The sequence below is a fragment of the Nelumbo nucifera genome, chromosome 7 (assembly GCF_055504915.1).
Source record: "Nelumbo nucifera cultivar China Antique chromosome 7, China Antique-T2T, whole genome shotgun sequence".
Classification (NCBI taxonomy): Eukaryota; Viridiplantae; Streptophyta; class Magnoliopsida; order Proteales; family Nelumbonaceae; genus Nelumbo; species Nelumbo nucifera.
The window spans coordinates 23,074,192-23,092,207 of NC_142655.1; the positions used below are offsets into that span (position 1 = coordinate 23,074,192).

At 42.7% G+C, this 18,016-nt stretch overlaps 1 protein-coding gene across 2 annotated transcripts in view; it reads right to left on the minus strand.

Moving 5' to 3' along the window:
- LOC104593537 (vacuolar protein sorting-associated protein 26A-like) overlaps positions 1 to 18,016 on the minus strand; it is a 64,502-nt gene that overhangs the window by 17,494 nt on the left and 28,992 nt on the right. Inside the window, exons 4-6 of one of the 2 annotated variants that reach the window (XM_088891149.1) lie at positions 13,230 to 13,374; positions 11,970 to 13,154; positions 11,767 to 11,839 (exon numbers count right to left, since the gene is read on the minus strand). In XM_088891149.1, the coding sequence (XP_088747275.1) occupies positions 11,767 to 11,839; positions 11,970 to 12,152 (256 nt within the window). In that variant the 5' untranslated portion in view covers positions 12,153 to 13,154; positions 13,230 to 13,374. The remainder of the gene's footprint in view (positions 1 to 11,766; positions 11,840 to 11,969; positions 13,155 to 13,229; positions 13,375 to 18,016) is intronic. The other variant, XM_010253429.3, reaches the window with a different exon arrangement.

Consider the following 18,016-nt stretch of genomic DNA (forward strand, 5'->3'; position numbering starts at 1 on the left):
ATTTTTTTTTGATAAATGAGAGTAATTTTATTAAATCAAATAACAAAAATACAATCAGCCTAGGAGGAGGCACGAGATCTTACCCCCCCTAGGACTGAACCATATACACCAAAACTGCACAAGCCTGAGACATAATTACAAAGTAGCCCAAAATAGATCTCCCCTTGACACCCCCTGCTTGGCCAGAGAATCAGCCATTGCATTTGCTGATCTTCTAACTCACTAAAACCTGACAGTCATATTCCTTGTCATCCATTTAACTTTCTTTAACAGATCCCTGTAGTCCCAACAAGCTGTTTCTGGGCTAATTAGCCAGCCTACTACCACCTTGGAATCCCCTTCTACTAGCAGATTTGTCACTCCACTTTGACTAGCCATCTGTATACCTTGTACCGCTGCTAGTAGCTCTGCCCTCATTGAATCACCTTCTGTTGTGGTCACACCATCTGGCAGCGCACTGCGGCGCAGTCATAGGCAGCAGCACGCACAGCAGGCCGCACCGCGGCGCAGTCACAGGCAGCAGCACGCACAGCAGCAGGCACCGCCTGGCAGCGCTGCACAGCAGCACGCACCGCCGATGGCGCGCAGCACGCACTGCACGGCAACACGCACCGCCGATGGCGCGCAGCACGCACTGCACGGCAACACGCACTGCGCACACGCCCGGCACCGCACGGCAGCGGCACCATGAGGCACGCGCACGCACTGCGCGGCAGCAGCACTGCACGCACGCACCGCGTGGCAGCGGCACCATGAGCCTCGCGCACGCACCCAGCAGCAGCAGAAGAGCGGGGCCCACACGACAGCTCATAGGGGTGGGCCCACCCTTATCTGGACACGTCAAGCCAACTCGCCGCCAGCTTACCTTATCCTTATCTTATCCCTTATCCCTCATCTTATCTTATCCTTATCTTTATCTTATCTTAAGTAAGAGTGAGTTACCATTAGGAGTAGGTAATTAAGAGTTTGAGTTCAAGTTGGAGTTTGAGTTTAATTAGGAATTTCCTTCTGTAATCTCCTATTTAAGGAGCTACGAATTGAAATAAAACATTCAGTTTTCGCAGTCAAGAAAAGAGTAAGGAGAGTTCGGGTGGTCTCTTGGACAAATCACCCATTCAGTTTCCGCTAGGGTCTGCACGCAAGGGAAAGCAGAGCTTTCACACCGTGGACCGACCCATGACGGGATCCTACGTGCGGGACCATAACAAATTGGTATCAGAGCCAAACGTCACAAGCGATATGGAGCAGCTGTCTTCCAAAGTCCACGAATTGGAACACCAACTTGTAGAAACCAGCATGGAGGTTCATGAAGTTAGGGAAGACGTCCGGGAGATGCGACGCCTGCTGGAAGCATTCCTCTCCAACAAAGAAATGAGTTTGGAGGGAATCGCCAACACAACAGACGCCGTCCGGACTGGGCAGAGGCATGCAGCGAACAACAGATCGCTGCCCCTACAGCCGCAGTTATTTCCAAGGATCAGCGCACGGAGGATGAAACTGTAAAGTCTCCTCCTTTGGCCGGGGACGATGTCACGAACATTATAGTAGAACCCACAGAATGTGCTCCTTTGACGGAGACAGGTGGGCTTGGCGATGTTGTTGGGGCTTTACCGAAGGCCTTGGCTCGGCGTGGACATAAAGCTATGGTTGCGGCACCACAGTATGGTAACTATACAGAAATCCAAGAAATAGGAGTGTGCAAGAGATGTAAGGTGGAGGGGCAGGATATAGAGGTAATTTTCTTCCAAGCTTATACTGATGGCATAGATTTTGTGTTCATGGACAACCCTATGTTTCGTAATATTGAGGAAAATATATATGGGGAAGGCCGAGAGGATATTTTAAAACGCATGGTCCTCTTCGGTAAGGCCGCTCTTGAGGTCCTCGACTGTAAGCATACCCGGTGCATTCTTATGATCCACAACATAGCACACCGGGGTCGTGGTCCAGTACGTGATTTCTGTTATGTGGATCTTCAACAAAACTACTTCAAACTATATGACCCAGGAGGTAGGGAACACTTCAATGGCCTTGCGGCTGGCCTGAGTGCAGCAGAGCGGGTAGTCATTGTAAGCCATGGTTATGCCTGGGAGCTAGAAACTAAAGAGGTGGCGGTGGTCTGCATCAAATAGTCCAGCGTTATGCACTGAGAGACGAGGCAGTCCCTGTTGTTCATATTGTTGGTGGATTGAGAAATAGTGTGCAGCCGTTTGAGCCATTCGCAGAGTCCCAAGCCATGTATCCGGAACACGAGCTTGAGGACAAGCTCGTAGTCCAGGAGGGGTGTAATGTTGTGGTCACACCATCTGGCAGCGCACTGCGGCGCAGTCATAGGCAGCAGCACGCACAGCAGGCCGCACCGCGGCGCAGTCACAGGCAGCAGCACGCGCAGCACGCACCGCCTGGCAGCGCTGCACAGCAGCACGCACCGCACGCACTGCACGGCAGCACGCACCACGCACACGCCCGGCACCGCACGGCAGCGGCACCATGAGGCGCGCACACGCACTGCGCGGCAGCAGCACCATGAGGCGCGCGCACACACTGCACGGCAGCAGCACCATGAGGCACGCGCACGCACTGCGCGGCAGCAGCACTACGCGCACGCACCTGGCAGCAGCAGAAGAGCGGGGCCCACACGACAGCTCATAGGGGTGGGCCCACCCTTATCTGGACACGTCAAGCCAACTCGCCGCCAGCTTACCTTATCCTTATCTTATCCCTTATCCCTCATCTTATCTTATCCTTATCTTTATCTTATCTTAAGTAAGAGTGAGTTACCATTAGGAGTAGGTAATTAAGAGTTTGAGTTCAAGTTGGAGTTTGAGTTTAATTAGGAATTTCCTTCTGTAATCTCCTATTTAAGAAGCTACGAATTGAAATAAAACATTCAGTTTTCGCAGTCAAGAAAAGAGTAAGGAGAGTTCGGGTGGTCTCTTGGACAAATCACCCATTCAGTTTCCGCAATAGGGTCTGCACGCAAGGGAAAGCAGGGCTTTCACACCGTGGACCGACCCGTGATGGGATCCTACGCGCGGGACCATAACACCTTCACCCATTGGTCCTGAAAATAGAGACAACATATTGCTCTCTTTGTCTCTTAGAATCCCACCGATTCCCGATGGGCCTGGGTTACCTTGGCAGCTTCCATCAAAATTCAATTTTACCACACTATCCGGTGGGGGAATCCATTCAGCTTGTGATTTGATCTTGGTGGAAACTGTAGCAGCCACCACAGCCCAATTTCTCCTTAAGTCATCAAAGGAGTAATTTGCCAACAAGTGTGAAGATTTTAACCATGAAATAGTCCTTGTCAATATGCATTCATTGATTTCAGCAAGACTTCTTTCATGTTCTTGAAATATTCTAGCATTTCTCTCCTCCCATACAGTCCACAACGTAGCAGCTCTGATACATTTCCACATTAGCTTCCCTCTTTTTGTCAATCTCCCAAAAGCAGCCGGAGTGAATAGAAACTTTACTTCAGAGGGCAAATTCCACCTGCACCCAAATAATGAAACAACCCAGTTCCAAATATTGGTAGCAAAGGAGCATGATATCAGCAAATGGTTACAGTCCTCACCCTTCACTTTACACAGAGAGCACCAATTAGGGGACAAACACATAAAAGGTTTCTTCTTTTGCAAGTTTTCCACAGTATTGATCTTACCATAATAGGCTTCCCAACAGAAAACTGCTATTTTGGGGGGAATTGGTCTTGACCATACCTCTTTAATGGGGAAGACTTGAGAGGAGGGATTGGAGCAAAGGGCTTTAAAGAAAGAAGCACAAGTGAATGAGCCAACTGGGGTTAAGGACCAGACTCTTGTATCCAAGTTAGGGGGTCCAAACACACCGAATCTAGAAGCAACAACAGCTCTGAAACGCAAAGGAATTCTTCATCCCTTAACCCTCTTTGAAACCCAAAATCCCAGTTTAAGGCCAAAGGGCAAACCGGGGGGGAAAGGAACCAAGAAATGGGTTTCTTTTTAAAGAGGGAGATGGAATAGAAAGAAGGGAAATGGTCTTTTACGGGTTGAGAGCTCACCCAAGTATCTTCCCAAAAAAGAATGGAGTTCCCAGAGCAAGCATCATACCTTACAAAACTACGGAACTTGGGGAGAATGATAGAGATTACCTTCCAAGGTGTTGTGAGCAAGGCCCTTCAGGATACTCCTGCATCCCAACCTGATTTGGAGCAGCCATGGATACTTTTCACTACTTCATGCTACAACCTCTCCCTCTCTAGGGTCCACCTCCAAAGCCACTTACCTAAAAGAGCCTCATTCTTGCTCACCACGTTCCCTAATCCTAGGCCTCCTTCTTCCTTACTCCGACACACCACTTCCCACCTAATCAAGTGATCTTTTTTCTCTTCACCAGGTTCCCATAAGAAATCCCTCATTAGTTTTTCCAGCCTCTTTGCCTCTCTTTTAGGAATTCTAAAGACTGACAAGAAGTATAGAGGCAAGTTGGCTAAAGTTGCTTTAATCAAAGTAACTCTACCCCCCTTGGAAATATAGTTTTTCTTCCAAGCTGCCAATCTTTTTTCGAATTTTTCCACCACCGGGTTCCAGAACCTACTTTCCTTTGGATTTGCACCTAATGGAAGTCATAAGTAGGATAGAGGCCACTACGAGAAAGTGCACTCTAGCAAGGCTGCTATAGACTCCAACTCCCCTCTGTTCAAGTGAACTCCCACAACACAACTCTTCTCAAAATTTACCTTTAAATTTGAGGCCCTCTCAAAGTGAATTGTTAAATCCTTCAAATTCCTTACCTCCATCAAATCACAACCTTCACAAAAGATTATTATGTCGTCTGCAAATTGGAGATGGGGGTTATTGAAACTCTATCTCTACCTATTCTCCACCCTCTTAGAGATCCGACTCCATCTACTTCTGAGAGGAGTCTACTAAAAGCATCAGCGACTAAAGTGAAAAGGAACGGTGACATGGGATCACCTTGTCTCTGACCCCTACTAGCTGGGAAAAAATCATAAACTACTCCGTTGACTATGATGGAATAATGGCAATGGACAGGCAACCATTTATCCCCAAACCCACACTTCCTTAGCACAATTAGTAAGAATCCCCAATCCACCAAGTCATAGGCCTTTTCAAGATCAAGTTTACAAACAAAACCTTGACGCCCCGATCTCCCCATCTCCTCCACACATTCATTTGCTATTAGTATCTAATCTACAATTTGTCTCCCCTAAACAAAAGCTCCTTGCGCTTGGCTGATAAGAGAAGGAAGCACCTTTTTTATCCTCAAAGATAAGACCTTAGCCACAATCTTATAAGAACTAGTCACCAAACTAATAGGTCTAAAATCCTTTGGATGCTTGGCCTCTTTCTTCTTGGGAATTAAGGCTAAAAAAGTAGCATTAATTCCATGACTCATCACTGGATTATCCTCAAATTCCTTAAAGACCTCAATTAAATCTTCTTTGACTATGTCCCAACAGTCTTGGAAGAAAGCCATTGTAAACCCATCTGGTCCTAGTGCTTTTGACTTGTCCATTGAAAAGATGACTTTTCTGATTTCTTCCTCCTCAAAATTCCTTTCTAGCCAACTTCTACTCTCTTTTGGAAGTCTCTGCCAAGTAATGCCTTCCAACTCCACCCTAGGTCTTAGGGGTCTCCTCAAAATGGATTTGAAGTGGTCAACAAAACAATTGGCTATCTTCTCTTGGGTATCAAAGACTATTCCATCCACTTCCATCTTGGACACTAGGTTTTTCCTTCTCCTTCCATTGGCTAGGCTATGAAAGAATTTAGTGTTCCCATCTCCTTCCTTAATCCATTTACATCTAGACTTCTGCCTCCAAGAAATTTCTTCTCTCAAAACAACTTCGTCTAACTCTCTTTTTAGTTCCCATCTCCGGTCTCTCTCTTGAGGGCTTATGGTTCTTTGGGATTCCTTTGCATCCAATTCCTCTATTTGGGTCAACAGAGAGGATTTCAATTCTTCTATTCTCCCAAAATGCTCCCTATTCCACTCCTTCACATGTGCTCGCAGTCTTTTAAGTTTTTTTGTGAAATCTTACCCCTTTCCACTTCACCCCCTTATGTCTTCTCTCCACCATTCCTCAACCTTCTTCACGAAGTCCGGGTGAGTCAGCCACATGTTCTCAAACCTAAAAGGTCGGGGTCCTTGACTAGGCCAATGAGGCATTGGTCAAAAGTGACTCTCGGTAGAGCCCTAGTTATCAAGTCCACCCACTTATTTTCCCAGCTTTCATTGAAAAGGAATCTATCTAACTTAGAGCAGGTTGGTGTCTCCTGAAAGTTGGACCAGGTATAGAGGGCTTGCAGCATTGGGAATTTTTTAATTCATAGTTATTAATAAAATCATTGAATCTCCGCATGCTGGTTGTAATGACCTGTTGGGGATTAATTGATTCATTCGTAAATCATATTACATTGAAATCTCCCCCCAAGCACCACAAACCATCCCAAAGTCCTTGTATCCCAAAAAGCATTCCTCTCTCTATAATTGCTTGGTCCATACACATTAGTTAGTGCCCAAGTAAAACCATCCTCTACCATCCTGAATTTTAACGACACTGAAAAATTTCCTACTAGCTCCTCCACAACATCCTCTCTCCAAAAAGTAACCATTCCCCCTGAAGCCCCCCAAGAGGGTGTTGAAACCTAATTTATTCCGCTAGATTTCCAGATACTTCTTGCCCAACTTCTATCAATATCGGCTAGTTTGGTCTCCTGTAGCATCACTATATCCGGCCTTTCCCTTCTAAGGAGGTCCTTAATTAGCCTTCTTTTCCTAGCACTCCCCAGCCCCCTTACATTCCAACTGACAATTTTCATGGAAATAAAAGATTTGGCATCCCCTCCTAAGATCAGGCCCCTACTTGGAGGCTTTCCTTCTCTCCCCTCTTTCGTTGAACTCCAAATTTTCTTCTATATCTGATATCAACCTTTCCACCTCTAATCTTTTCTTCTTCCTTCGGTTATTAATTGTTCCAGATTTGTTTAACACAACTTTTGTTTTATTTTGACTTTCCGAAAGTTCTTGGTTTTCCTCCACAGGTTCCTTTGTTTGCCTATTCTCCTCATGGAGAGCACAAATCTGTCCCCAAATCCTCTCTAATTCCTCCTTCTCCTTTCCCATAATTGATTCATCCCTGACTTTTTTGCTAATTTGAGTCCCTGTTTTTACTGAACCTTCTTGAACCCCATACTTCCCTACCTCTTCCTCTCTTCTCTTGTACTCCCCTAAATCCTCTTCCTGTAATTCTCTTCCCCTTTACACTTCCTCTCGTCCTTTACCCTCCTTGTCCCCAATTAAATATTTTCCATCCATGGCTGTTGCATCGAGTTGAGCTGCAAAAGTACTTGTTCCAGGCAAAAAACCCCACATCAATACCAAAAAATGAATTGACAATATTACCTGACAGGTTGTGGGAGAAGGCCAATGGATCTTGAGAAGCAAAACAAAGGAGCAAGGTCGCGTCTAGTCCTTCCAAAAGAGGTGATTGTGAGTCCCCATTGTGTTCAATCAATATTGTCTTATTCCTTGCATTAGAATCTGCCTTTAGATGTTGTCCCCTGATTGATACCATTGTGTTCAGTAATCGAGGTAAGTCCTATTCCTCTAGTCTTCTATTAGTGCCTTGCCACTCTAGCAAACTAAGAGCAAATTTAAGAGCCGGTATCCTTTGCCTCTCCTCTATAAAAGCTACGGTAGACCCCACTTCCTTAGGTAAGGGGGAAGGTGTTAGACAGTGTATGCCTTAGCTCCAATCAGAATGATGTACCTTATGACATTTAATGTAAATGAATAAAGTACATATTTGATTCATATTATTGTGGTGTGTTTCTGTGTAATACCCTGAAACTAGACACATGAGAGACTCGTGTTAGTTTAGACTCTTCACAGCCGCTGGATAGATCTTGGGAGATTTATCCTGCCAAGGCTGACACTGATGTGCTGCCAAGTTGGTTGGGGTAGCATGTCTCAGCTGCCAGGGTGATACCTAAGGTAAATGCAGTGTGGGTTTTCTTGAAACCCTGAACTGGACCAGAATTCCAATATTGCCCTGGACCTTGGAGATTGATGGGCAAAACTGGAATGTTACACCTGACCCCTAAACTCGATTATGATACTGCACTAGGTGTCGAATTGGGCTGTCTTTGATATGCTAATCAGTGAGATCCTTAGAGGGGGTCAAAACCTAGGTATGTTGGGACAGTCCGAGAATTCATCTGAGTGGGTGATCATAGTGACAGGATCAACCCCTTTGTCGGACAAAGTGAATGATCGGGGATGCACTCTCTCTGATGGAAACCAAAACTGCCGACAGTTGATTTTAATCGTTGAAATTTGTTTTGCAAAATATATTTATATAGAGATATACATATATATTACGGTTTCAAAATGTCTGCAAAAGGTTTTAATTCCCGGGATCCATGTGAGTAGAGAGTGCAACACTGTACCTTGCAGTCGAGGGAAAGGTCCTCTCTTGTCGGATGGGCTGAGAGGTTAAGTGTAAGACCATTGAGGGTAATACATGATGGGTTAATCTTGCATCTGCCCACAGTCCTTGGGTTTTTATAAGGTGGTTTGGCCCAGGGATCACTTAGTGTAAGTGTTGGGCCCATTAAGAGCCCATGGTGATGGGCTCAGGGGTTCACTGTCTCCTACAGTGAATTCGGCCAGGCCTTGTAACAGAGGTTGGGTTGAACCCATGTGGCTGATGTGTAGATCAATGTTTGGGTCCCACGCCATACAAGGATACCCAACTAGGCAACAGTTTGGAGGCTAAACGAGCACATGGACTTAATGGGCCTAAAGCCCAATTCGAATTGGTTTAATATGATTAATTAAAGAGGGGTGGTACTGGGATTTAGATCAACAAATAGGATAGGGAGTTATCCCTATCCACTCAGAGAGTCCAGATCCAAGTAAAGATTTGGATTAGGAAACTCCTAATAAGACTAGGAGGGTTGATCTTTATTTGCAGATAAGATAAGGGATTATCCTTATTTCTTAAATAGAGTCCAAATCCAAATACAAGATTTGGATTAGGAAACTCCTAATGGGATTAGGAGGACTTCTGTTTAAGGCTATAAATAAAGGAGGAGGGCAAACCCTTCAGCATACAATCTGATTACAGATCCAAGAGAGAAGACAGCTCCAGTTAGACTGATGCCATCTTCTATTCTTGCCTCCTTCTATTGCTGCCACCATTGCCAGTTCGTTCTCCACCAATAGGAGTGATCAAGAAAGGTTCTTGATATCAGTTTTTGGTAAAAACTGATCTGAAGTCGTGCTCACTCACCCTCCATCGAATTCTTGCTGAAGAGTTTGGTTCTTGCTGAAGAACCACCTGCTGATTCTGCTCCACCCTGTGTTGTGTCATCTTCAGTGGGAGCAGTCTTTGGCGTTTTCCTTGGGTGTGAACACCTTCGTTGAGAGTTACTGCTACTCCGTATCAGGTATATCCCTCTCCTACCTTTTGGTTTCAGATCTGGTTCGGTTTAGGTTCAATATTGATCCTTGAAAATAAAGTTTTCTAAAACAGGGAATGTGATTCCCATATGGGTGAGAGAGAAATTTTTGAAATTTTGCCCAACCTACCTGTAGGGTTCGGCCATCCATATGATAGATCTCTCATCCCTTCAGAAGGTTGAGTAAGCTTTTCCTGAACTGAGTCTTTTAAATCTGAGTCGCCGTCTTCCAGAAAAAGTAACTCAGTATGTAGGCTCTCATTATCGCTAAGGGGCTTGGCTTTTTTCAGTTCTACACTTCCAATACTTGCTAAGCCTTCAAACTCTGAATCTGAGCTACTTCCTCTGTTCGCAGTCCTCAAATGCATCCTTGGTATTCTGATTTTTTGTCGCCAGAAAGAGGGAGAACCCTATCTCCACTGTCGTCAAATGATGCTTCTTGAACCTCAGATTGCATCGTTCCAGAGAGAAGCCCTTTTTCTTCAAGCTTGGGACCCATGCCCAGTTCAGATTTGGCGCACCATTGCAACAAACCCTACCTCCTTCAGGCACCGGTTGCGAATTTCTCAAGGGAGATGGTGATAAACCAACTTTTCAGTCCATCATCTCCCCATCTCCCTTGGTCACGTGCTCACTTAAAAGGGTGCGTGGCTTTTTAAGTTCTGGGTCCACCCGATTTAAATTAGTTGGCCCATTCACTTGACCAGACCCATTAGGTCCTGATGGGCCAGGGCCCAACCACTCAATTTGAACTAAAGCAAGCCTATCTCCAATTAATTCCCCTGTCACCGACTGAGCATAGAACCTACCATCCCTCAACCCACCCTACCATGCTGACTTTCCCCAAGTGTTTAAAACATCCTCTTTTTTCTTTCTTTTTACAGGTTTGACCTTCCATCTGCCCCAAAACTTTTTGGCTTCCTAGAAATTGTTGGCCCTTTTTAGTGAAAGATTCCTTCCCATTTGAATTAACCAATCTCACAAGTCCACGTAATGCTTCTTCTTCCTTCTCACCTCCTTCCACAGCCCTGCTTCAATGGAGGATGCTAGCCAAACAGAAACAAAACTCCCCTATGTTCTTACCTACCTTTTGTGGAATGTCTTCTGGCTTCACACCACTTAGCAGGATTACTACTGAATAAAGATCACCCCAGAAAGCTCCTTCCAAGTTTCCTCCACACAATAATGCTATAGATTCTGCTACTTCTTGTTTCCACAGATGAAATGGCAAGCCTATTACACACACCACCACACCATCTTCAACAAAGAAATCCTTGGAGTTGGATGTTGGATTCCATTTAAAAACTGAATGATCCGAAATCAGCCTGAATATTGATAGCTGATATTTCCAGTTCATTATCTACTGGATCTAGAAAGGCTTTACAGTTATCGAAGGGGGTTACTATGAAGACACTCTTCAACTTCAAACTGGTTGTCAGTAAGTCAGCTACCCTCCTCCAATCATTAACCTTTTCCTTGGTTTGTATCACAAACTTACTGTCCCACTCTTCTCTCTGTAGACCTCCTACCATTCTGCATTGGCCTTTTGTTTTTGCCATGACCACTAGCCCGTGTTCTACCCTATTGTTGCTAAGATATGCCTTCTCCTCCCTTATGGAGGCTTTTCTATCATTTGCTACTCTTTGAGCTAAAAACTCTTTAAGCAACCAGTCAACTTACCCCCAACCTTGTCTCTATTTCCCTCCTGGTAGACACACCAGTTGCCTTCGTCCCTTACCAAAATATTCAGACAAAGCTATGAAGGAGCCTTTTCTATTCCTCTTATATTCAACTACATACCTTCTCCCTTCTAATGTTCTAAAATCCTGCCAGTTTATCTGCTTACCTTTTGAACAGGCTCCAGCTGTCAAATCTCTTAGCCACTCAATCACTTCTAATCCTTCCAGCATTATTGTACCCTTTTTCACTTCTTACCTTCAGACTTACCTTCCCCTTGATTCTCATCTCTTCAAACAGAAAATATTTTGCTTCTATCTTCAAGGATCTCCTCCACCAACCTGCTTGCACGAACTCCATTATGGAACCTGTAGTGTCTTTTTCATTTTATCGATAAATAAAAAAAGAATGCAATATGTACAATGTATTCAACAGCCCTGTACACTTACCACATCTATATTCCCATGTGCTTTGCGCCCCCCCCCCCGGCACAGGTCACAAATGAGCCCAATACAATTCTGCCCTATTAACCCCTTATTTGGCTTAGGCAAAAATTATCACAAGATTTATTTATCATCAATCAAGAAAAAAAAACAAAAGCAAATAAGCATACCTATCTGACCAAGTAGCTCAATTTTCACTCCATTGTGTTCAACCTTCTTCCCTTGAGTTGGTTCTATAGAAACCTACATGTGATACCACATAATAAGAACTTCTCAGCATCCTAATTATTTAACCTAAATAACCATGAGTGAGTATTTCAATACCATTTCTAAATTTGAAAAAAAGAACAAATATCCATAATACTAGAAATACCTCCCCAACAATGTTTTCCTTGTTTTGAAAAAGAGGAACCATGGTTGTTTGACCATTTTCCCTCTTTAGAGGGACCTGTACAAACAAAAGGAAAAAACCAGGTAAAGAAATAAATAAATAAATGAAAACAAAATAAAAAACTAACAGAAGACAAAACAGAAGCTCTGACCATAGGGCATGCATTAGTTGTGTTTGGTAGCATTGATGTTTCTACCTGAAAATGTTTTGGGTTGATCAATATGAATTTATGCGAGGATTTTTTTTCTACCTGAAACATTTTGGTTGATCAATAGAAATTGTTGTGTCTACCTGAAACGCCCGATTTGACATTTCAACTATAAAGATCAATGATTAGTCCAACACATGCATTTTTCTTTCCAATTTTATCAAGTCTACCCTAGTTAATCTCCTTGTGTACTATCTCTCTGTCGACAATTGTGAAAAGAATTGAGAAGATGCCCAATACAATTGTTCCCTGTTTTCCCCTTGCTTGGCTAAACCATCAGCCATAGCATTTGTTGATCTCCCCACCCAACATATTCGAACACACAAACCTCTTGTCAACCACTTGAATTTCTTAAGTTCATTCTTAAAACACCACACCACTGACTCTGGTTTCTGTAACAACCCCACAACCACTTTGGAGTCTCCTATTAGTAGTTGTTCCACTCCTAGTTGTATTGCAAACTGCACCCCTTGAAGGGCAGCTAATAATTCTGCCCTAGTGGAGTCCCCCACCCCTAAGGGGACTGAGTATAAGACGACCACATTTCCACTTTCATTCCTTATAACCCCTCCCATCCCAGAGGGACCTGGATTGCCTTGGCTACTACCATCAAAATTTAGATTCATAAAGCCTTTCAGCAGGGAGTGCCCAACTCAAACACATGCTCTTCTTCGGGGAGGAGGAGCTTGCCACTACTGCCCAACTCCTCCAAAGATCATAAAGGAAAACTGATGAAAAGAACCAGAGGTTTCAGCTGCAATATAGCCATATACATACAAAACACACTCCTTCAATTCTTGTAGACTATTCTCCTTCTCTTGGGAAATCTTTGCGTTCCTTCCCACACTGTCCATATCAGAGCTGCTCTTGCACACCTCCACATTATGATTCCTCTTCAATATCGCCAAACAAAGGTAGACAGATCAAAAAGCATGCTTACTTCTGCTGGCTTATTCCACCTGCACCCAAAGATCAAGAAAAGCTGATCCCATAATTCTACATTAACTGGTTTAGTACATGACAACAATCCTCACCATGAGATCTGCAAAGAGTACACCAGTTAGGAGGGATGCAAAGAAAAGGTCTTCTCTTTTGTAGATTATCCAAGGTGCTTACTTTCCCATAGAACACTTCCCAATAGAATGCCGAAACCTTGGGGGGAATAGGCCTGCACCAAACCTGTTGCAGAAAAAACCCAAGAAAACAGATTTGAAATGGCACTCAAGATGAAAGTAAAACAGAGATAAAGAGAAACAAGCACAAAGAACACACAGATTTACGTGGTGCGACCCAAGCCCTACGCATCCACCACAAACCACTATGAAAATTTGCCTTCGGGTTTTTTCTCAAATTAATTCGGAGAGGATTCATGAAGCGGGTCGCCACAAGGAATTCAAGGCACAAACATAACAAATCTCTACCATGGCTTGAATTATCTCAAGCATCACAGAATAGTAATCTCCCTCCACCTTCTCCAACAAAAGCCCCAATGGGGAAACTCAAATGCTGTAAATACCAATCAAGTCTAAGCAATGCTTGAACTTAGCCACAGGAAGAAGCTTTGTTAACATATCAGCTGGGTTATCTACAGTACCAATCTTCTTCACAATGATATCTCCTTGTTCTACAACATCACAAACAAAATGGTACCTCACATCAATGTCTTTCGTCCTCTCATGGTACATTTGATCCTTAGTCAGATGGATAGCACTCTGACTATCACAATAAACAACAGTCACCTTTGGACCCAAACTGAGTTCATCAAACAAACCTCTCAACCAAATAGCTTCTTTAACTGCTTCAGTCATTGCCATATACTCAACTTCAGTAGTAGATAAAGCAACTGTAGACTGTAAAGTAGCTTTCCAATTAACAGCACAACCACCAATAGAAAATGCATAACCTATGAGTGATCTTCTCCTATCAAGATCACCTGCATAATCTGAATCAACATAACCCATCAAACTGTCACTACTTCCAAACTCCAAACAAGTATTTGATGTACCTTTCAAGTATCTGAGAATCCACTTCACTGCCTGCCAATGTGTCTTGTTAGGACATGACATATATCTGCTCACCATACTAACTGCATGTGAAATGTCAAGTCGTGTGCAAACCATGGCATACATAATACTCCCAACTGCACTAGAGTAGGGGACAGGTGACATATATTTTTCCTCTTCATCTGTCTGTGGTGACAAATTTGTTGAAAGTCTGAATTGGGCTACAATAGGAGTACTTACTGGCTTAGCATCTTTCATGCCAAAGCGCTCTAAGACCTTTTCAATATACTTCTGTTGTGTCAAATACAACTTCCCTACTTTTCGGTCTCTCGGAAACTCCATGCCAAGAATTTTCTTTGCTGCACCCAAATCTTTTATTTCAAACTCACTGTTCAACTGTGTTTTTAATCTATTGATCTTAGATATTTCTCTTGTTGCAATAAGCATATCATCAACATAAAGCAACAAGTAAACAAAAGAATCATCTGCAAGTTTCTTGAAATAAACACAACTATCATACTTGCATCTAGAATACCCAAGAGCCACCATAAAAGAGTCAAATCTTCTATACCATTGTCTAGGAGACTATTTTAAGCTGTATAGAGATTTCTTTAACAAACAAACATGGTCTTCCATCCCTTCAACAACAAAACCCTCAGGTTGATGCATATAAATCTATACATCAAGTTATCCATGCAAGAAAGCAGTTTTAACATCTAACTATTCTAATTCTAAATTATGCATGACAACCAAAGCAAGAAAAACACGAATGGAGCTATGTCTAACAACTGGTGACAAAACATCATTAAAATCAACACCTTGTACCTGACTGTAACCTTTTTCAACTAATCGTGCCTTATATCTAGCATCCTCTACACCCGGAGTACCTTTTTTTCTTTTGAAAACCCATTTGCATCCAACAATCTTCTTTCCTTTAGGTGGTCTTACCAACTCCCAAGTCTGGTTCTTATGCAAGGATTCAATCTCTTCATGCATAGCTGTCAACCACTTAGCAAAATTAACAAATGAGATAGCTTCTACATAAGTATTGGGTTCTGTAACATCAACATTCTCTGCAACTGACAATGCATAGGCAACCAGATTAGCATAACCAAATCTCTGGGGTGGTCTAATCTCTCTCCTTGTTCTGCCTCTAACAATAGAATATTGTTCCTCCTCTTCTTCCTCTTGTACATGTTCTTTTATCTCAGTAGAAATGGGCACCTGGACTGATGTAAACTAAGGTGAGGAAGCACTTTTAACTTCTAACTCCACCTTTTTTTTATGAATGAAAATAATTTATTAAATTAGGATCAGGACACCACAATCTGTATCCCTTCACACCTGAAGCATAACCAAGAAATATGCACTTCTTGGCCCTAGGCTCAAGCTTGCCTTCATTAACATGTGCATATGCTGGACAACCAAATATTTTCAAATTTGAATAATTAGGAGGGTTGCCAGACCATACCTCTTCTGGAGCCTTACATTCAATGGTTGTAGATGGAGATCGATTTACCAGGTGACAAGCCATATTAACTGCTTCTGCCCAAAAATCCTTTGAGAGCCCAGTATTTGACAGCATGCACCCTACTCTCACTAGTAGAGTTCAATTCATACGTTCTGCAACTCCATTCTGCTATGGTGTTTTGACAACAGTACGATGCCTTAAAATGCTTTTATTTTTGCAAAACTCATTAAATTCATTTTCACAAAACTCTAAACCATTATATGTTCTCAACCGCTTGACCTGTTTTCTTGTTTGCTTTTCAAGCAAACAAGTATAGAGACTCCAACTGTTGCCACAAACACGCAGCAGTCTTCTCATGAACGACTTCCCACAAAACTTCGTTTGATAGTAGAAACTGAATCGTGATTAGGGCTTTAAAATCTAACTCCTCCCATTCTTCATCACTCATAGTTGCAGGTTTCTTCTCCTTTCCGTATAGAGCTTTATATAGTCCGTCTTGTCCCAAAATGGCATGCATCTTAACTTGCCAAATACTGAAACTGATGCTTCCATCGAACTTCTCAATATCAAACTTCATCGATGGCATTAAAAGTGCCAAACGAAAATAGGGCTCTAATACCAGTTTGTTGCAAAAAAAACAAAAAACCAAGGAAACAGATTCAAAATGGCACTCAAGATGAAAGTAAAACAGAGATAAAGAGAAACAAGCACAGAGAACACACAGATTTACGTGGTTCGGCTGATAGCCAACGTCCACGGGTGAAGGAGGAACAGAATCCACTATGAAGTAGGTAATGGAGAAGAAATACAGAGTTGTGCTCTCATAGAAAACCTTAAGCCCCAAATACACCCAATGTCTCATTCGTCTCTTACAAGACTCAAGCTCAGTGTAGAAGAGAGAAAACCCCCGAAATACATAACTCTTCATATTTGGTTCGGACCTATAAGATGAATACGGGTCGGGCTACGCATCCACCACAAACCACTATGAAAATTTGCCTTCAGGTTTTTTCTCAAATTAATTCGGAGCGGATTCATGAAGCGAGTCGCCACAAGGAATTCAAGGCACAAACATAACAAATCTCCTTGACAGGAAAAATCTGTTGAAACGAAGACCAGCAAAGGGATTTAGAAAAGGAAGCACAAGAGAAAATACTGGAGGGCTGAGAGGACCAGATCCTTTTGTCTGGTTCAGAGGGGTCCAACTCCTCTGGCCAAGAAATAATAACCTGAGAGAGAGGGGAAAAAAGAGAAACTTTTGGCAACAAGAATTCAATACACCAATCTTTATGTCTTCAAATCAACTCTCCAAGGCTCCAACTCCAATTACAATTACTCTAATTATAGACTCAAGTTATTAACTCAGATGTCACTTTACATAATCCAATTTGGGCTAGGAAACTGACCTAAAACACTTCTAATGCTATAACACTTGGATAAACCACATAAGTAACCCATAATGATGCTTAAATAAGGACTCCAATTCCTAAAAAACTCTAATAATATTTTTCTAATCCTACTAAAACTTACTCTTAATACACCATAAATTACTAAAAAGAATAAACCATGAGTTTTCTGAAAATAGTAATTACGAGAATTACTATAGATGTAAGTCCAAGAGTTACCATAAATAGTAATTTTGAAATGAAAATCTAAAAAACATAACCACGTTTTTAAGAAACCAACAACTAAAGAATAAATAAATAATTGAAACAACACCAATATCCTATAACCCAAAAATTCTGAAATTGGTATAGGAATTGGAAGATTGGTTTGTTTTTTTTTTATGAATAATAGTAAGTTTATTGATTCAGAAGCAAATTAGAGTGAGTTCATACATCATCCCAGTGAGAGGCGCGAGCTGCAGCCCCTCCTTGAAACTTATAAGTAAACTAGGAAAGAAAAACAAGAATCACAACTGAGCCCAAAATAATTCTTCCCTATTTACCCCTTGCTTAGCTAACACATCTGACAAGGTATTTGCTGATCTCCCCACCCATTGTACAGTGACCAACATATTCCTTGTCAACCAACTAAATTTCTTCATTTCATTCTTGTATTGCCACATAGCCTCTTCAGAATTTTTCAACCAACCCACCACCACTTTGGAATCCCCCTCGATTATTAGTTGTTGTACCCCCAGCTGGTTTGCAAATTGGACCCCTTGTACAGTAGCTAAAAGTTCTGCCCTGATGGAATTCCCAATTCCCAAAGGACCTGAGTAGAGCAACAAAATCTCTCCCTTCTCATTTCTCAAAGCACCCCCCATTCCGGATAATCCTGGATTACCCATGCTGCTTCCATCAAAGTTCAACTTAATTGAGCCTTCGGGTGGAGGAGACCAGCT